Source organism: Cyprinodon tularosa, unplaced genomic scaffold (genome assembly GCF_016077235.1).
Source record: "Cyprinodon tularosa strain WSP-4 unplaced genomic scaffold, ASM1607723v1 ctg2, whole genome shotgun sequence".
NCBI lineage: Eukaryota > Metazoa > Chordata > Actinopteri > Cyprinodontiformes > Cyprinodontidae > Cyprinodon > Cyprinodon tularosa.
Window position 1 is genome coordinate 3,772,501 of NW_024038733.1, and position 21,582 is coordinate 3,794,082.

Consider the following 21,582-nt stretch of genomic DNA (forward strand, 5'->3'; position numbering starts at 1 on the left):
AGATTAAAGTCAGAATTCTGAGAAAAAAGTCAGAATTCTGAGATTAAAGTCAGAATTCTGAGAAAAAAGTCAGAATTCTGAGATTAAAGTCAGAATTCTGAGATTAAAGTCAGAATTCTGAGTTTAAAGTCAGAATTCTGAGATTAAAGTCAGAATTCTGAGAAAAAAGTCAGAATTCTGAGATTAAAGTCAGAATTCTGAGAAAAAAGTCAGAATTCTGAGATTAAAGTCAGAATTCTGAGATTAAAGTCAGAATTCTGAGAAAAAAGTCAGAATTCTGAGATTAAAGTCAGAATTCTGAGAAAAAAGTCAGAATTCTGAGATTAAAGTCAGAATTCTGAGAAAAAAGTCAGAATTCTGAGATTAAAGTCAGAATTCTGAGATTAAAGTCAGAATTCTGAGAAAAAAGTCAGAATTCTGAGATTAAAGTCAGAATTCTGAGATTAAAGTCAGAATTCTGAGAAAAAAGTCAGAATTCTGAGATTAAAGTCAGAATTCTGAGAAAAAAGTCAGAATTCTGAGATTAAAGTCAGAATTCTGAGATTAAAGTCAGAATTCTGAGAAAAAAGTCAGAATTCTGAGATTAAAGTCAGAATTCTGAGAAAAAAGTCAGAATTCTGAGATTAAAGTCAGAATTCTGAGATTAAAGTCAGAATTCTGAGATTAAAGTCAGAATTCTGAGATTAAAGTCAGAATTCTGAGATTAAAGTCAGAATTCTGAGAAAAAAGTCAGAATTCTGAGATTAAAGTCAGAATTCTGAGATTAAAGTCAGAATTCTGAGAAAAAAGTCAGAATTCTGAGATTAAAGTCAGAATTCTGAGATTAAAGTCAGAATTCTGAGATTAAAGTCAGAATTCTGAGATTAAAGTCAGAATTCTGAGAAAAAAGTCAGAATTCTGAGATTAAAGTCAGAATTCTGAGAAAAAAGTCAGAATTCTGAGATTAAAGTCAGAATTCTGAGATTAAAGTCAGAATTCTGAGAAAAAAGTCAGAATTCTGAGATTAAAGTCAGAATTCTGAGATTAAAGTCAGAATTCTGACTTTTTTCTCAGAATTCTGACTTTTTTTCTCAGAATTCTGACTTTTTTTATTGTCAGAATTCAGTCAGAATTCTGAGAAAAAAGTCAGAATTCTGAGATCAGAATTCTGAGATTAAAGTCAGAATTCTGAGAAGAAAGTCAGAATTCTGAGATTAAAGTCAGAATTCTGAGATTAAAGTCAGAATTCTGACTTTTTTCCCATGTTAAACTGAAATAAAATTTAAAAATCAGTTTACTTTTTTTTTTTCAGTGGCCCTAATCCTCTTCCGTATCTTTTAGTTATATAGCATATAGAAACAATACTTACAAAATGTTATGAGAATGTTGCTAGAATAAGGTAAGTTACTTCCAGTGTCAGGATACAATAAACTAGTTACTGATTTTTGACTTGACCTCCAAATGACACGGCAGTTAGAAACTAAAATTAGACCAGTGAGGAATAGGTACAAAAAATGTCTCACTTAAACAAAGACTCTAGGTGTGTCTCTCTGGTGTATTTTTGTTAGAAACATACTTTTACTTCACTAATTGAGTTCCCAATGAAGGGTGGAGTAACCAGAAATTTTACTTATGTAGTGATAATTCATCATATTTTCATTTGTCAAAGAAAGTACAATGTTTTAAAGCCTTTATTAAAAGTACTTTTTTCTAATAAAAAAAAGGAAACAAGTAAAAATAACTGAATAAATGTAAGTTACTACGAGGGCTGAGCGATAAATTCTGTTTACAAAAAAGTAAATTTTTCCACCAATGTACTTCTTGGGCTTCCATAGCACACAAAGACATCAGTCCATCTGTTTTGTTTTAGGATGTTTACTTATAACTGATTAACAAATTAAATATGTGACACCACCACTAGCTGCAACTGTTTGGTTTGTTATACTTTTATTGTTTTACAAGCATTTTCACAGCTTGAATTTTGTTGCTCTTTTAAATAAGGTCACCTGCCACAGGGAATGACTGAAATAAAAGCTAGTTTTTGAAAGTCATGTCATTTGCCATTGTTATTATGAAACTTAGCAGAGGAAAAAAAACTTTGATAATCGGATTTAAGGCTGGAAAAAAAAATCAAAGATTAGATTTTTTTAACCCTATCGCCAGCCCTAGTTTCTGCCCACCTCTGTTAGAGGATTTAGCAAAAGGTTTCATTTTATTCTAATCTGACCAGGGCACACTCTTTGGTGTTCACAGAGTTTCCTACATGAAAACATTCCTCCACGTCGAAAAATGAAAACAAAACATATTAGGTCTTATTCCTCCACAGAGGTCATTAGAGGAAGGTACGGCTAAGATTCCCCAACCTTAGCGATGCATCTTTGGATCTTCTGCAGAGTAATTCTACAGTCATGCTTTGGTAATTTTGCAGTTGTGCTTTCCTTACATTTCTGGATCATGGATTAAACAGTGCTGTATGAGAGATTCAAATCTTTGGACATTGTTTAAAAAGAAGAAAAAAGGCAAATTTTATTTAAGGGGATAAAAATAAGTTGGCTGCATACGAATGCATGCAATAGTTTGGATTTAAAAAAAAAAAAAGGCTTAAATAATTGAAATTCTCCTTCCACTAATACTCACTACTTAAAGTCGTAGGGAATCGGCTGTTCCAACGGTTGCAGTTCCAAATTCTCCCGAGTGGTGCCCGACTTCACATGAGTGAATAAAGTGAATGTGATTGGTCGATTTTCAAGGGGGCGGGATTGTTGTTGCGGAAGGTTTGCCAGCAAGTTTAATTGTGGCCGGTTTCTCTGAAGCATCTTGCTAACCAGTTAGCAACTTAGTGCTAGTAGGTTCGCAATGGGACCAAGTAGCACTTAGCAACGACACTGTCAAGGAACGCTTTGGACAGTGGAAACATGCAAGAAGAGGAGAGTTTTGTGTTGGAGGTCATGGATGAGACTCCTCCGTCAAATATTTTTTATTTAGAGGAGGACTGTGCGGACCAAGTTGTTGTGGAAGAGGACGCTAGGGAGGCAGAAGCTTAGTTTGGTGAGGAAGGCTTACAGCCATACATGTTTGAACCCTTTCCTCGCAACGCTGCCAGTTCTGTTAGCTCTACGCCTGCCGAAGACACAGACGTCCATCACAGTGAACAGTGGGACCTAACTCAATGGTAGTAAATAAGTAAATGATTCTTATTTCAACCGTTACGTATATTAGCTGCAGCATATGAATCAAGATGCTATGACCGAAAATATTTGATTGACAGATGACCATTGATGATTAGCCGAATTTAGGTGTACAAGCTGACGTAAAACTAACTGGCCTGCATAAGATAACGCAAAAAAAAATACAGATTTTAAGACAGGATTTAAAAAAAAAAAATAGACATTTTCTAACTTTTGGGATAAATAGGGTCCAATAAAGTGTACATGTATATACATGTTTAAGCCAGAATTATTTAAATTTTAAATATGACTTCCCTACGACTTTAATATTGGCCCATTTCATGAAATTTTACTGTAATGCACAAAATATTTGAATTCTAACATGAAAAAGTATACAACACAGTGCTGATCTTTGATGTTTGCATGAAAAGAGCTGAACAGCAAGGGCAAACTGATGCATTTTGCAAAGAAAATGACATCAACTCCAAACAAATTATTCTCCACATTAGCACAGGCACTGCACTTAACTTAATCAGCAATCCAGAATAACAGCTCTCATGAAAAGAGATCGCGGTGAAGCTTAAATTCCTTGAGGGCCAGTGTCCTAAACGTTTTGGATGGGCCTCTGGCCAAAACATCTGAATCAAATGGGTGCATTGCTTTCAAAACATTAAAATAAGTTCTACACTGCTTAGCTAAATACATGATTATCTAATTCAGGTGTGCTGAAGTAGCCCTGAAGGAATTAAGTTTAACACATGTGAGCTGGAAAGTCTATGAAACAATCAAAAAGCACTATTGGGCTGTAGCTTCAACACACAAGTTGCATTCTTGATGATTTAAGCAAGCTGCAAAAGCATGACTGCAGCTGTTGTGTTACCAATGCAGCAGCAAAAGCTGAGAATTGAAGAAGCCTTGCTGCGCAGGAGGCTTATGCTCTACAGACATTCAGAATATGTAGACCAATCAACATCAAAGGCAGAAAAATACTGTCAAAGCACAGAGCAAACAGAATAGTAAAGCATTTGCATCTCATCCCCACCCATTCACACACCCAAATCTGCACTCTTTCACCCATCCTGTGCAATTTTAAAGTCACATCTTCAGCAGAAAAAGCTTAGCTAAACGTACACGAATGGATTTAGGAAGCAAATCTGAAAACAGAACATGAACCCCATTGGATGAAAATAACTTTTGAGAAAGATGCAGAGAACCAGAACCCCAGAAAACCTTTAGGTTTTTAGGATTAATAGTCGGGAAAAGAAAAAGAAAATCCGCAAAAGTAGGATTTTCATTTTTAGAGGGAATCATATCAGGCACAGAATATGATTTTCCACAAGATACAATTAGCTGAATACTTTCATACTCACATATTGTAAACTCTGGTGAATAGTGGAAACAAATGAGGTGTAAGGAGAGAAGGTTCATGGATGGGTGAAATTTTGGATGGGATAAACAAACAAAAAGAAGACAAATAAGACAACAATCAAAACAACAAAAAGGATAAAAAATCACATAAACATCACAATGCTACACTGTTAATAAGGATCTATGTTGGGAGTGACGTTAACATGTTACCCTGCTGAGTTAGTTAGACTCATTGTGGGGCTCATTAAGCAGAAAATAGGACAGAAAGAAGCAAAGGAGGATAAAATGGCAGCAGGACACAGTTAACTCACCCTGTTCACCAACGTGCTGCCTCTTGTTAGGGACCGAGAACCATCCATCTGAACATGGAGGCAAGGCAGGAGGAAAGAGCAGGGAGAAGAAGCAGAAGGAATGACGGAAGGAAATAATGAAGCGGAGACAGAAAAAGGAGAAACCCCACTCTGAGAGATCTACAGAGGAACCTGATGTAGGGTTTATTTAATAGGTCAGTGTTAAAATTATTTTTAAAAAGTAAATGGGAATTTGTTACGTAATAATTTTATTTAATCTTAAAATTTCTGGTGAAATATTTTTGAGAGTGTACATCTCCAGACTGCTGTTAGTGTGGAGAAAGGTAAACAGAAAGCGGCTGAAACACTAATCATTTAATATAGATTAAAATGGTAGAGATGCACATATATTTCAGTGTGTTATTTTTACTACAAAATTAACTAAAGTAAAATGAAATATGTCTGGAGCTGTACTCTCAGCAAGTCATATCAAAACAGAGAACTAACATGTTACTGTTAGCCTAGCGAAGTGGTCAGCATGAGGTAAGAAGTAAAGCTTAGCACTTTTTAGGCCAAATCATTACCCTGCAACTACTGTGCCCTACAGTTACTAGAAATACCCCTGTTGATAAGCATTGGCATCAACATAGCGACATGCAAATATCTCTCAATTTTTAATCTGTGCAAATCAAATTTTTTTTAATTGTAGTTAAATCCTGTACTTGGAAAACACGGGCAACTGCATTAAATTTTTTTCAGGTGAGAAAAATCTGTCTCGCTTCAGAAGGATTCCCTTTAAAGCTCTTCACGGACCAACAGGCAATGGAAGCTGCTGAATATAAGTCTTTTCTGATGACTTCTATGGATAAAAACAGCCAGAGTCAGAGGTTAAAAAGTAACTTCTTTTATTTTCTTTCTGTTTCAATCACTTTAAAATATTCCATCCAAACTTTCCCCAAATACAGTTTTTTTGTTTTTTTAGGACGACCCTTTGCGTGAGCTGTTTCTATGGTAACATACCTGCACAGGTTCCTTGTTTCTACCCAAAGTGCTTCCTTTATGAGACGAGGCGACGTGAGCCAAATACTGGATGACTTTCTTGGTGTTTTCTGTTTTCCCAGCTCCAGATTCACCTCTGTGACACAAACACACACAGATATATGAGGCACATGCACAGTAAATTCCAGCGTCAGTCTGTATGCTAATATGTAAAGCATACAGCTGGAATTAGGATTGGTGTATAAATTAAAAGGAACATAGCAAACAGGAGCAAGCAGCTTAACACAACACTTTTTTTCCAACAGAAAGCAGTTGGAGGAAACAGTGTTTCTATTCCTTTAGGAGAAGACTGAAGGAAGTAGATGCAGAAAATAAAAGAAATATCTAAAGAATGAGCCATATCTATAGAATGAGCCATCTAAAGTGGGATTCTTGGCAATGAGAGGAAGATTATAGCAGTAAGACATGGACGGCAGGAATGAAGACAGACGAGAGGAGTTCAGACAGGCAGCACGCTACATTCCCACAAAAAGCTTCGTGTTATGCTTTCACTTTTTCCCCCATTCATTTCTCAATTCTCTTTGAATTGTGACAGAGATTATGCACAACACAAGTAACTATCTGACGACAAAATGCAGCTGTTTCAAATAAAACAAAGTTTTAATATGATGTGCTGCAGCTTGAATGAAAAAAGAAATAGAATGATCCACAATTTGGAGGAAATCTGAATTTATAAATGGATCCAGACCCTAATAGAGCCCACTGAAATAACATCAGAGTGAATAATGGTCACACACTGCCATGCACAGTGTGAGGCCTAGAGGCATGCTTCTAATGGCTAAGGAGAGTTAAACCCCAGAGACAAGCCGGGGACTCAGTGAAGGTTACTCACGTGCAAAGGATTGACTGATCTTCTCGATCTGTGACAGAGAAACAAAGTTTAAGGATATGTAGATCATAATACACTGCATCAGTTTTAGATAAATAAACAACATTTTAATACATCTTTAATATTCGAGTTTTAAATTAGATGATTTAACACTCAGACTCCTGTCACTCATTTACAAAGTGGCACTGGGAGAGAAAAGCCGGCCACCAGCTTAACTGGTCTCTCCAGGCAGCCGACTCACATTTAGCGCTGGTTCTTATTGGGTGGACGCCGCTTTCTATGGCGGTGCTATTTGTTTTCTCAGATTCTCACGCGTTCAGTTAGGAGGAATTCCTACTGGTCCTACAGGTTTAATCTCTGTAGTAACACACCTACAGCTGTTGCCACCTCTGAGCCCCCTGAGGGAGGGCAACTGAAGCCAGAGAGCCTCATCAGTCCTGTCCTATTATTTCAGGTAGACATGCAGAGACAGTGGCAGAGGCATTGCACAATAAACCCTTAACTGCTTTTGAGCGGTTGCTGGGAATTCTTTCTGTCTCGTTTTGTAAAGTCAACATGACAGGCAGGGAAAAAAAAAAAGAAGCCTGTCATGTAGTGTTAGAAAACCTTGGCTCAGCACATCAAACATACAATTGAATCACTAGCTCTAGGTTTTATTGGAGGTGTTATGCACATTTCTGTGGTTAAAAAAAAAATACTTCTCACTTTCTATCTTTTACATTTTCAAAGGACGTGATAACAAACCATGAGTCAGAAATCAACCACGCCTCTAAATAGCATTCATGCTGAGGCAAAAAGATCAAAGATCACTGAGGATATCGTACAGCAAACGGTGCTCAGAGAGTCACAGGTCACACAACGTGTTGATTACCTTGCAGCATGCTGCGATAGGCCGCCTCTGATATGGCGTAGATGTGTGGGGGCATTTCGTGGCGCTTTTTTCCACGATACATCTCCACAATGGACTCTGTGTAGATAGGCAGGTGTTTGTATGGGTTCACCACAACACAGAACAGCCCCGAATAAGTCTGAAAACGACACACAGAGTGGATTAAATTAGACTTTTCAGATGCCAATTACAGAAAAATGTTCAGTTTATCTCAGCAGAAAACACAAATCAGATCAAGACAACTTTAACTCAAATACCAAGCAAAGAAAGAACACAAGGAAAGCTTGACGAGGTCACAGGCCACGTTTCTGCAGGCCATTTAAAAAAAATAAACAACATATCAAAAATTTATTCTTTCACCTAACAGACATTATTTGGCTTAATCCTTTCAATTTAAACATTTTAACTGTCATCAACACCAGAACATAAGAGGTTGCTTAGATCTCTAAAGCATCTATTACCAGTTTGGCCCCTCTTTCAAAAGCAAAACTGTTGTGTCAAAGCAAGTTTTTCTAATCTGTGATACACCTGGCCCAACATGCAGTGCCTTGCAAAAGTAGTCTTGCCAACGGACTTTTCCCACGAACTTGCATGTGCGTAATTGGAAATCTAAGTGATAGGCCAACATAAAGTATTGCATAGTTATGAGATTAAATAAAATCTAACCCCCGCTGAAGGAGAGGACAAATGTCATCGTTAAATATTTAGTTTTGAGTCCACTTGTTTGTAATAAGATGCTTGTATCATGCAAACATGCAGAAAAATCAAAACAAATTAGACCAAAACTGAACGTCTAAGGCTGTCTGCAGATAATGAGCACGACGCTCCGCCCTAAACCCAGTATCCCCACTGGTAAACATGGCGGGGGCAGCATCATGCTGCAAAGACAGGTTGGTTCTCCAGGAACAGGGAGGCTGTTCTGAGTTGATCACGAGATGGGGGAAGTTGATCTTTCACATATCTCCCCAGTGAAACGTTAAAGTCCTTGTTTACAACGTGAAAAAATGTGATAAAGTTCAGGGAGTATAAACACTCTTACAGGGAGATCCATGAATGGCTGAGTTCAATAATTCAACGAGACGATTCCTACCGAATAAGGAAGTAAATGCCACCTGTGAGCACATTTTGTGATTAATCAATGCCAGTAATGTTTTCCTAATGCATTCCAGTTGCAGTGAAAGTCATAAATGACGGATTCACACAACTCAATCTTATCTTATACTGTTAAATTGCTCTCTAATGTGCATCACCATCATTTCTGAACTAGTTCTCTCAGCTTAATTCTAATGGTTTGTTCCATTAGAATTAAGTTTTGTCTCATATTATCCTACTGTAACTCCACATGCTGCCTAAGTGCATATCTTATCATTTACTTAAGATGCAGACTATCACCCAGTGTTAAGCCCAGCATTTCTTCTACTCACATAGATCAGGCCTGAGTAGTATCGCTCTCTGATGTTGTGCAGCACAGAGGCCTCATTGAGGCAGGTGAGGTCGGCCATGTCTTCCACCTTGCTGAAGCGTGGAGGGTTCATCCGCTGCACCTCCTCTCTGGACAGGGTCAGCTTCCGCTGGCTGTCTGTGAGCTCCACCTCCACCTCATCGCCACGCTCTTCCCGAATGCTGGCCGACTGAGAAAAGGAGAAAATTTACAGCAAAAATGAACTTATTCCCAAGTTCATTTGGAATATCATTTCCAACCAGTATATCGAAAGTAAGGCCATATTGCTTAAACTTGATATAACTGAACAGCACTGTGGAAGGGTTTGAATCCACCACGTTTCTTATATTCTGTTAGTTATCCTTATCAGTAGTTCATCAGCCTCTCTGGAGGCTTTTCAATGTTTCTTTTTGTGACTTCAGATACATTTTTGCTCCTTCCAGCCTCTTCATTTGTTCATGACAACAGTTGAGGGGAATAAAAGCAATCCTTAATCAATCCAGAAAAGGCCTGATATACAGGACCAAAGAGCAGCAGGATCCTTCAGTTGACCTTCTACTATGAGTTACCTAAAAGCCTTTCAAAAACATCTTTGCTTGAGCTTAAAAACCTTTTCTGTTTCTGACAAACTGTTCTATCCTTGCTGCTGTTTTAATTACTTAACAAACAGAAACACATTTAAAAACAGCTCATGTTTACTAGAATGTTTTTAAAGGCAGGGAGGTAGAAAATAATACATAATAAAGAGATTGAGATCGCTTGAGTTTAAAGCTTTTTCATGTAAAGAAAATGATTGAAAATGATCGAAAAATGATTAAATGTTTGATTTAAAACTCTAGAATAGGATTAAAAGAGAAAAAATATAAATAATTGTTTATCTCTTTGGAAAAGACTTTTAAACATTATTACATACAACAGCATCGCTTTTGTATTAAAGCAACACCATATCTTGAATCAGAGGTACAGAGGTATCACAAACAGCTGGTATAAGGACTGCAATATTTAACAGTAATATTTCATGCTTTCCAGGTTTTAGCCTATTTTAGATGTAGTATGGTAATGCCAGCTACTATTCTTATTTAAAAGCAAACAATGTCATACAAGACTGTTTATCTAAAGAAAGATGAACGTATAAAGCTGCATTTCACTCAGCTTTGGACTAAATATAAGCTAAAATATATATAACCTAGAATATTAAGACAAACGTAATAAAAAAAGGAAGTACAATCACTAAGGGTGTCCCAATATAACTATTTTATTTCTGATACGATACCGATATTGCAGCTTTGAGAATTGGCTGATACATATATTGACATTATTAAGATATTAGTAGGAATCATACCCCTTTTATTACTTATTTTATACTATAGAAGTGTAGAAAAGGCATTAAAACAGGGAACTAAAGTCACTAACATAAGGTATGAAATCAACTGACCCGTGTTAAATAAACCAATTAGTTAAAGAAACTCTATACAAAAGCAGAGCGTTTCTATCAGCATGAAAATATCGGAAATTTTAGATGCCGGGGGATAAAATTGGATATTAGATTTTTGGCTAAAATTAGATGGGGACAATAACTGCCAATAACTGTAGTATGGGACCCTATGTTTGTTGGCGTAAAAAAAAAAAACAAGATTTAACTACATTATTGACATTTAATAACCCTGGTTTGATTATGAACATGATGTGTCTCAATCAACGTCCCCTAAATTCCCAACTGATGTCTGTTTCAGTGCAATTTTGGTTGTTTAAAGCAAAACTAGTTTAAAGTTGTGATATAAGGGACAATAATCTGATGGGAAGACCCTTCTTTTAACCCCTTATAAGTCTGCATTATTCTGTGGGTTCTAACAGGAGATTGGCGTGAAAGCATCATAAAGTTACTGCAGACTTAAATCAAACAGTGAGCTCATATTAGTCATTAAATCAACATTTTTCTCACTGATTTCTTCCTCATCTGTGCTTCAAATCCCTGCTGTTAGCTTTAGCTCCGTGTCAGGTATGATGATCAAATAGACTTCATCCAACAAATTAAATGTCAGATCAGCAACAGAGCAACACACTTAGAATATTCTAGATTTTGATTTGTTTGCTGGAGGTTTCTTCCTGTTAAAGGTGAGATTTTCCTCTCCACTGTCGCTACAAGCATGCTTAGTGTGAGGGATTGCCTTCAAGTCGATGAGTCCATGCAATCAACTGTTTTCCCTTTGATAGAAAACTGTTAATCAATTTGACTGTATGATCTGGCTGAATTGTAGAGTACCTTGAGATGACATGTGTTCTGAATTGGCGCTATAGAAATAAACTGAATTGAATTGAATTTAGAATATTTTGATTTTCTGCATTTCAACCAGTTTTAGATGAATTAACCTTAAGACTTGGTGGAATGTGTTTTTGGAGTTAGTCCTCAGAGGATGGACAGTGATCATAAAGGGATTTACAAGAAGAGGAACACAACTCCAATAAATTCAAGGAACCCTACTCAGCACATGGACCTATCCCCTACACCATTACATGACCCAGTTCTGACCTCACTATCTAAATAATGTGTTGCTGATAGAAACAAGACAAATTGATTCAAAAATTTGTATTTTTTTTAGCCTCCATTTTTTTCCATAGCTGACAGAGGCTTCAACCTATTCTGGTTTTCTTCTGCTGTAGCCCATCTGCTTTAAGAGCCTATTCCCACTAACTTGGCTGAAATGGGCAGTCCCTTTAGCTCTTCCTCAATCCTCCATCATCCTGAACTAGTTGGGCAATTTTCCTCTGGCTTGAACAAGATTTCTTTTTTTTTTTCCAGATAAAATTGATGTTTTCACTTTTGATACCAAAGTTCATAAACCAGAGGAAAGGTTGAGCATCTCAGCAGATCAGCGGGTTCGGAAATACGCCATCCAAATAGCATTCAAAATCTGAGCAATCTGACGCTTGGTTGAAATCGCACAAGTTGTCTATTCCTCAGCCAGATACCTAATTGCTTTGAGACGCTGCCAAGTGATAGGCTGATTCAGCAGCTGATCGGTGTTGGCTGATAAAGTAGCCACAGAGTGAACCCTGCAGCTACATCTGAACCAATGTTTGGTGGAATCTCTCCCTGCCATCCCTGTAGTGTGACTTTCTTAGTACCAGCGCTTTGCTCTATCACTACTTAACATGCCCAACATACAGTATATAAATATGACTCAGTATCCCTACAGTATGGTAGTCACAGATAGACAGAAAAACACTGGCTAAGACTAGGTCTGGGTTTTCCTGTAAGTGTGTGGTAATTTATTTTTTTAATCACTATGAGATCATGAGATCAAAATGAAGTCAGTGTCTCTGTAACGGCCTCCTTAACTTCACAAAGCTGAAGGAGCGTATTGTTCTATTCATAGAGCTTTTTATGAAACCAGTCCAGCAGAGAGACAGAGAGAGAGAGACACACACAGAGACATGGCATTAAATTCATGAGTCACATCTTAAAATATGCCCACTGAGATCCTGAAATGCACATCATGCTGAAGCTTAGATGGAGCCCAAAAACATTTATTCTATATCAAGAGCCTGTTTAGAGCTGCAGGGAGTGAAGGTTTCAGTAAAGAATAAAAAACTGGGTGAAGAAAACGGAAATTAAAGTAGTGTCACCGGGATTAAAAAGCTTCTTAGCATAAAGACAAAAGCACACACACACCCTGTGGTCCTTTGCGTCACCTACCTGACACACCTTTTGGTTGAGGGAACACACTTAGGGAAAATAATTTACGAGATGATTAAAGTTTAGTGAAAAGAAAGAACGTTGGGACAAGTTGTAAAATAAGTGGAATGCCTCTAAGGCCAGAAATGATGGCTCATTGTCACACCTGGAGAGTGGTGATGAAACGTGTGAGAGCGCGAGAGAGTCAGGGTCTAAGGGATGCTCAGGGATTAAGGTTAACGATTCGGGTTGAATGAAAATGCTGAGGAGTCGCTGTGTTCCCATGATGGCTCACCTCGAAGCCATGCTTCTCCGACGGCACCCACACCAGCCTCTTGGCCGCCCAGTCGGCCTGGCTGGCGGCAGAGAACATCGGGGAGTTGGCGGTGGGAGAGTTTGGGGTCACGCCCGACGACAGGAAGCGGGTGACATCGTTGGGGACGCCCCCCGTTGGCTTGGACATGGTACTGCTGGCACTGCGAAACAAAGGAGAAGTAAGATAAAATATATATATATATATATATTTTGCTCAGTGTATAGTGAAAATGATGCTTTCACGTGTTGAGAGGTCATTCGCTTCAGCACCAGCGTGTGCAAAAGGAGCCTCGATAGCATGCAAGTAACATGCAGCCCATTTAAACCCGATTGGGCAGAGGATGGCCTAGATGGGAGATGTGGGAGGCGAAGAGGATAGAAGACAAACTGGAAGATTATGTGGATGAAGAGGAAAGGAGAGGAGAGGAGGAAGGCTTGGAGAGACAGCGAGACACATCAATCCACAGAGCTCACTGACATGACAGGAGAGCTGGGGGAGGGATGGTTGGGGGAAAGTTCAAAACAAATCAAACTCCCAGTTTAAAGCTTTTCCTTCCACTACAACCCAATGAACCCAGTAGAGATAAAAAAAATCCTTAGAAAGAAATGCAGGAAGGGTATAGGGAAGCAGCAGAACACTGAGTTGCCTTAGGGCCTGGTGGTGCAGTGAGAAAGGAGGTGACTGTTGCTAAAAGTGGTTACAGCTCCGACACTAGAAGTCAATTCAGAGTCAGACTGATGGCAGTCAAAAAAAAGAAAAACACAACAGGATGTCAGGTATCTCTACCGACAGTAAATATGCCAACATTTCAAAAAGAGAAGGCTTCAGTTCCCAAAGCTGGGACCACAAAACAATTTTAGGATTTTTTTTAATTTTCTTGGGAAATTAAACAACAGAAATCACCATCATAAAGCAGCAGGACTTAAAAATATATAGCAGCAAATTATATGCTGTCAAACCAACTACCATTGTATCCCTGTTTATTGACCAAGTATACTCATCCCATAGCCTAAATCACAAGTCTTCTCCAGTTAGTTGTGTGGCTGCGAAGCTGAAATATTCAGGAGTCGTTGTTATAGGTCATTATGACAGATTAGTTACAAATAAGGGTCTGAATCAAACTGTCTTAGAGAGTGGTTCATCTGGTTCATTAACATCTGCTCCACAAGGAATGAACTGTAAATATATCAGCTTTACAAAAGGACAAGAGGTCTACAAAAAAAAATTTAACTAGCAATGAGACAAACCTTAACGAAGATCCAACAGGCAGATTATAGCCCAGATTTGTACAGAATGTGCTAGCTAATACGGCATCTCAGTTCCTCTGCTGGCATGTCATCGGGCCTGATTCCTGTGCCTCAGTCTGACTCTTTTCCGCTCTGTCTTTAGATTTCTGCTCCCAACCCTTACCTGTTACTCAGATTCACCGCTGGGCGTGGACACGCTCACAAAAGAGCTGGCACCACCCAAATACCAGCTATGGAAACTATGCAGCCCCAAAGTGGGATTATAACAAAACTCTCAGTATGTTCATGGGCTCTCTTATGATGTATTTCAAATCTTATTATAACCTTTTAACACGATTACTAATAGAAACTCCTACTGAACTGTCCTACACTTGCTGCTGCCCACTGAAGGATGGTAGAGTTAAAAGGAGTGACTAAATCTTTCTTTGGTTACAAGAAAAAATATATATTTTTGCATAAAACAGTCAAATACAGTAAGGGAATAAATGTCTCATACCTCCTACTAAGATATAGCATTTTTTATTAAAACGTCTATTGATATATATTATACTGGACAGATTTGTATAAGGAGCCAATTATGAGCAAAAAGGTCAGGAAAAGCCTCTTACATCTATTGTTTGCTCTAGTTTCCTCTTGTAACACCTCACTGACAGAAAAAGTAGCTAACTTTCAGTTTTCCTTCAGTAACTTTAACACTAAAGAGTCTTGTATACGTTTCGTTGACGTCTGACCTGCTGATTTTGATTCAAAACTATGTATTTCTATTACAAATAAAAATGAACAAAAATATGTGCTTAAAGTTGCAGCTTGACTTTCTTTTTATGAATTACAAAAAATGTTCCCTTGAATGCATCAAAGCTCCATGTCCTTATTTTACCTTGGTTTTTTTAGACTAGAAGAATAGATCAAGGAATATACTTCTTCATATTTAGATCCTACTTTAATACTGCTAACGCATATGAAACAAAAAGCTAAATTTTCTGTATTATCTTTGTTAATCACTGATCAAAGGATAAAGCGAGCTAGTGTATCAGCTAGCTTTTTGCACTTGTATTACTCTAGAAAGAGAAAAACAATAGTATGGTATGATATTTGGTGCTCTTAACAAAAAAAACAACCCTAAATTTAGAATTCTTAGAGTCATATGTTTGTTTTAGTCAATCTATCAAAATAATAAACCTAACCTTGACCTTAATAGTTCATTAGCTACATTCTAAGGAAATGTTGCTGCAGCAGCAAACAATAACAAATTAAATACCTTATTTCTTTATATAACTGTAGCATGTTGACCATGTCATGCTTTAGTTAAATAAAATGAATCGCATCATTTTAGATTACTTATTTTACTCAAGGCTGGATAATACAATCAAGATAAAAATATCTCAAACAGAATTTTTTTCTGGAATAATAGTAGCACTACTTCAGTGTCAAAAGTAGACACATTTGATACTTAAGTAGAAGTATAGATACTGCAGTTTAAAACCACTCTGGTAAAAGTTTCAACTTGACCTCTTAACTCAAGTAAAAGTGAAAAAGTATCTTCTCCAAACTGCTTAAAGAATAAAAGTATAAAGTAACCTTTAAAAAAACAAACAAAACAAAAAAAACAGCCAGATGCCACTATATGAATTGAAAGCTCAATTTTTCGACTATTTCGAAAAATTCTTTGAGATAGGGCCAAGGATGAGGGAGGTCTTGTTGGTCTCCGTCTCCTGCTACGCTCTCGCCTGTGTCCGACCTTTCAGACATTTCAACATCTTTTTCTGAATCCTACATTGTAGCATGGCATAGACAATTCACGTTTGCAGTTTGAAGAACACCTGCTTGCTTCTGATGATTTCCTTTAGCTAACCAATGAGTGTTTGCGTTATATGACTCATCCAATTACAGTAGTTTTCACTAGATGTGGATTGCGCCAATCATCTGCATTGGATGGAGCACATGACCTGAAATAAATATTTATAAACATAAAACAGAAGCCAAGAATAACTAGTAACATTTGTTTTAAAAATGTAAGGAATAGAAATTACAGATACTTGTGTGAAAATGTAATGAATAGAAGTCAGAAGTAGGAAGAAAAATAAGTAATGGAGTAAAGTACATATACCTAAAAAGCATTTGTACTTGGTTACTTGATACCTCTGCACTACTTTAACTTTTTGTTTTACTTCATCCAAGAAATTATTCAAGAGTAAAAAATTACTTAATGGGTAGAGCAATCAGACATTTTACTCAAATAAAAATAGTGATACTCTCACAAGAACATTAAATAAATCAAACTTAGACAGATTTTATTTGTCATTTTGTTTACACAAGTGTAAAACAAAAAGACATTTCATTTGGAAACAGCTCACTGGACAATTTCATCTTTTTTTTTTTAAGTGCAGCCTTGAAAAATAGTAAAAATGACTGTAAATTTACAGCTCTAACTTTTTTTCTGAAATATAATAAAAGCAGCTAGATCATACTGTGCATATTAATTTTCCATTATTCTGTGTACATTTTGTAGTATTCTTATTCAGACTATGTCATACAGTAAGAATTTCACACCAGCCCACACCTGTTAGAAACCTTATGATAAATCAATCAAACAAAGCCACCAGTGACATCATAATAGAAAAGGCACAGCCGAAATGAGTCACTGCATAAAAGCCAATGCTCTCCCAGATTTATTGGCAATCACAGTGAAGGACTTTGCATTATCTGTCACATAGCTGCAATGTAGTATCATAGCCCTCATTAAAGGACAGAGAGGCTGTCGCAGTACAGCATGGACTGAACAGCAAACTCCTGCAGCAGCTGGAGTTGCCAAAAAACCTGTCTGCTCTCCTCCATAGCAACACCCCAGACAATAACCCCTGAGTTTGAACTGAGGTCAGACACTGCAGGGGTCCACCTCCTCTCTCTGTTTCTCTCCTATAATTAATATATGGCTGGGGTGTATTTAAAAGGTGGCGGCGGTGCAGCTGGAAACGCCTTTTCTCCCCCCTGTCAGCTCTGATGAGGGTGGAAGTGCATCGCGGAGGATTTATTTTATATTTTCTTTTTAATCACTAAGAAAAAAGGTGACATCAAGAAGCCATCGGCTGTGATAATTACAGGGGCCCCGGGCTCCAGAGGCACAAAGATGCGGCGTGGACCCTAAAAATAACCAATATTCTGAAATGAAACACCAAACTAAGGCAGAGAACCACACCTTCGGAGGAAGACAGAGGTAGAAATGAATCAAATAATCAATTATCATCAATTATTTAACCTATATTTCATTAAGAAATAGCACCAATATATATATTCAGCCTATTTATAGGTCAGGCTGCCAAGATTAAGCGATGAGCGTTTATTTAATAATTAAAAAAAAAGACATGAACGCCTTCAGACGCCTTAATGTTTCATATTTGGGCTCTGAGCTCACATTTACCAACCAAGCGAGGTTAGCCAGCTCCACTGAAATATGAGACGTTTAAAAGGATATTACTCTGGCTACTTACACTTGGATTAGGCAAAGGTTCTTAAATGTCTTACCTTCAGGTTCCGATGTGAGTAGTTGCTGCGGTGTGAGAAAACAGAGTGAGGCTGTTTGGTGGATATTTCCCTGCCTGGTAGGTGTGTAGCCTTACCGCATATGCGGTTTTTTTTATCATCGCATTGCTCTGTGTGAGCGGAGCCGCACACTCTCCGCGGTGGAAATAAAGCAGAGAGCACTGAGGGCGACAACGACGGCTTCGCTTCAGAACAACTGCTTCCTGGTGGTGGACCAATTAGGTTTGAGGAAATGTGTTTGACAGAGAGAAGACACCAATGAAAACCTTTGGTCCGGCCGTAGACCGGCCTTATGAATGCGGCAGCAGCTTCCCGCCCTAAATTGGGCAGCTAACTAGAGTATTGACCAATCAGGTTGATGTTAGCGGAGATTTCTCGACCGATAGCCAATAGTAAATTGAGTTTGGGCAGGCTGAATTTGATTGACGTATAGGTTAGCCAATCGGAGCAGTTTAGCAGGCGGAGCAGCAGGTGCCGTGCGGCGCTCTCGCGCTACGGAGGAAGGGATTTGCGCCCCTTTTGTTTACCATTCCTTGGTACAGAGGTCCGCATTTCACTGATCTGATCCTGGATCTGAATTTGAAATGTTCCCAAAGTAAAAACGATTGCGATTTTTTTGTTTTATTTTTGGTGTCTCGCCTCAGACACGTGATTCAGATCATCCTTGGAAATTTGGCTGGATCTGCCTTTCTGTAGTAACATGGTCCGAGACTGTTAGTAACCAATTTAACTGATAATGAATTATAACAAAACAAAGTTTAAAATTTCCATATCTTTTGACAGGCAGTCTTTAGATTCAGAGGCACTTTTTTGAATATATATTCCTGAGATGAAATAGTCCCTTTGGAAATCTGCTGCAAATAAGACAATGAAAACCAATTAAACATTAAACTTCTGTTTATTTTTTTATTCTTTTAAAATGTAGGAACATAGTTGGATATACATATACATCAAATATTTTAATTATTATCTTTTTTTAAATAGATAACAAAACCAGGTCAAGTAACTATCCATACATTTTTAGTTAATTGACCTCTGATTTTGTTTAACTGTGTCAAGTATAAAAAGCTACTGTACTTAAATAGCTTTATTTAGTATCTGTATTTTATTTGAGTAATTATTTTTCTTAGGACCTTTTTGCTTTTACCCACATTTGAACACAAATACCTGTACCGTCTTCTTACTTTCTCCAAACTGTCTTGTTCCTTCAAGACATAATGTAACAGCTGCAACAAAACAGAGCAAACCAAGGAGAGAATTTGCCCAGTTGGATAGTTAGTTTAATAGTAATTGTGCCAAGTAATACACAGCAGCACTCAATCTATTGCACATGAAAGTCTGTAATATAAAATATACAAACAAAAAATAAAGGAAAACAACAGTACTGCAGTTGTAACAGTTTATTTATGTTCACAAGAACAGGTAGGTGTGCGCCTTGCCCAAAACCCATCTAAGATTACAATGTAAAATTGAACACTCTCATTCTTAAAATGGAAAAATGTCACTAAAGCTTTTGATTAATTCCTTTTTCTAATTCAGTTTTTAAAAGTACAGCATATAATTCAGTTTGACAGTCTTTTAAAATGCAATGTTCTTTATTGTTAGCTGTAAACCATAAGCAAACACTGTGTCTTTGAAGTCCAAAAGATGCCCTTAAAGCGAGGGTGTTTTGTGCTCAAGTTACATTTAGTGGCGTTGGAGGCAGGATGAATGACATGAGCCACCGCTGAGACTATTAATAGTACTTAGAAGCAGTGAAGAAGAAAAGTACCATGGAAAAGCATTAGCATTTCTTCTAACAACCAAAATGTTAATAGATCATAACACAGTTCCTCCTGATGTTTCAAAGCTTCAAGTATGATTCTGTAAAACACACTGGGCCATTGCAGAGCACGGTCTGTCATAAAGGCCTTCACAATTTACTGTTGTGCAAAACTCAAACAACAAAATTATAAGTTAAGCCTTGGATAGGAACATTTTGGTACCTCTTTATAGTTTGCTTCCTTTTGAACTGATTTACACTTCAAGCATTTAAACAGCTTAAGCTGTGGGATTCACATTAAATCATACAAAAATAAAACACAAATATTCAAAGTGCTTTGTAAAATAACAAAAAAAGTGCACCTAATATAGTGTGCAGTTTAATAAGGGGGGGAAAAAAGCTTCTTGTACATTCAGTAAGTGCTCATGGTGTAACCCCTTAGCTGCTGAATGGATTAGCAGTCATGCTGCACTCCATTTACCTCTGAAGTTGGGGCCTCGAATGACCCAACATCCAAATTTGCTTGTACTCAGCAGTCAGAATTACCATGGTAGACGTCAGAGATACCAACTACAAGACTCCCTTTAATCATAACCCTGACTTGAACAGTAAAATGTCATATTCAATATGGCTACTCGACATATAGTGCAAATTGCAGTTTTATTAATATTATAAAAATAATATTTATGTTTTTTTTATGTTTGAATAGATACAATGGACAGAAATACAATATCACAATCAGCATAAAAGCATTAGAACAACTTATCTGGTAAACCATTTCAAATTAAACAAACTTACTTCAGATGTTATGCAGTTCCCCATTAATAAATTTCACTTTTAAGGAATGTGCAATGAGCCCAAGCTGAATAGTGTGTCAGTAACATTTCATAAAATGTTTCATAAAACATCAGCTTTTTTTACATTTCAACACTAAAGGAACACCCTTCCATTAAAGTGCTATAATTCCGTTTTCTGCGTCGGGCCTTACTGGAGTCATAATGTGGCCATTAACTGGTCACCAGTCTGTGCAAGGGGCAACAGAGACACAAAGAAAACAGCTCACAATCAATCCTAGGGGCAAGACAGTGTAACCAAGTAACACAACATGCCTATTTTTGGACTGTGGAAGAGGCACAAGTGTGCAACGAGAGGCCCAACAAGATGCAAACATGCTGCAATGTGGTATTGCTTACGATTCTTTGAACATGCAGCACGAAAGGATCATGATTCCAAAAAACAATTTTATACAGAACTATTTGAGGGACAAATTTAATAAGTAAGAAAACTTTTAGAAACACAAACCGATTATTTCTGCATTTATTTAACTTCATCGTGCATGCTTAGTAGCCATGTTAGATTTAAATTTTATGGATTGCTGAGAAATTTATGGATTACTAATTTGCCGTTCTAACGTCATGGGACTTTGCAGAAAATGTCTTTTGTCTTAAGCCTTGGAAATTGTATAATTAAACAAGGGCATATCATTTTCTGCATTTAGATCACATTGCAAGTGGGAAACAGCTCCCACCTGAAACTATGGTAAACCATTTTAAAGAAAATGTGCACAACAAGTTTATTCTTTTAAGCATAATGCAGGAATTAAAAATCAGTTAATCAAGGGCATGTCATTAATTCTGCTCTGTTCTCAAGGCACCATGTTTTAACAGAGAAACCATCTTTACTGTGTTTAAAACAGAGTAATTTCACAATTTAATAAGCTTTTAAGTTAGATTACATTAGATTTAAGTTTATTAATTATATCATTATTCATTAAATTAGATTAATATTCTACAATGGTGTTTTACTGTACTTGTGCAAATAGAAGACATTTTTTTGTTTGTTTTTACAGATGCAGAAACAGAAGACCACCAAAGCCTTGCATCATTATAGAATCAGTCCAGGTTAGCTTAATCCCAGTTTTCTGAGTCTTAGGTCTGTGATGCATTTACAGTGTAAAATTCAGACTTGCCAGCAGGTGCTAAAACACTCCAAAAACTATAATGCTTTCACGCATTTCAC

The 21,582-nt window shown here is 37.3% G+C and overlaps 1 protein-coding gene across 9 annotated transcripts in view; it reads right to left on the bottom strand.

Moving 5' to 3' along the window:
• The window catches only part of myh14 (myosin, heavy chain 14, non-muscle), a 51,353-nt gene extending 33,394 nt beyond the window's left edge, over positions 1 to 17,959 (bottom strand). For 2 of the 9 annotated variants that reach the window (XM_038284365.1, XM_038284371.1), the window contains exons 1-7: positions 12,994 to 13,161; positions 9,006 to 9,212; positions 7,564 to 7,720; positions 6,696 to 6,723; positions 5,825 to 5,939; positions 4,826 to 4,873; positions 4,517 to 4,528 (exon numbers count right to left, since the gene is read on the bottom strand). In XM_038284365.1, the coding sequence (XP_038140293.1) occupies positions 4,517 to 4,528; positions 4,826 to 4,873; positions 5,825 to 5,939; positions 6,696 to 6,723; positions 7,564 to 7,720; positions 9,006 to 9,212; positions 12,994 to 13,161 (735 nt within the window). Of the gene's footprint in view, positions 1 to 4,516; positions 4,529 to 4,825; positions 4,874 to 5,824; positions 5,940 to 6,695; positions 6,724 to 7,563; positions 7,721 to 9,005; positions 9,213 to 12,993; positions 13,175 to 14,261; positions 14,405 to 17,783 lie in introns of those variants that run through there. The other 7 variants (XM_038284370.1, XM_038284368.1, XM_038284369.1 and 4 more) reach the window with 6 other exon arrangements.
• Positions 17,960 to 21,582: the final 3,623 nt, after the last annotated feature.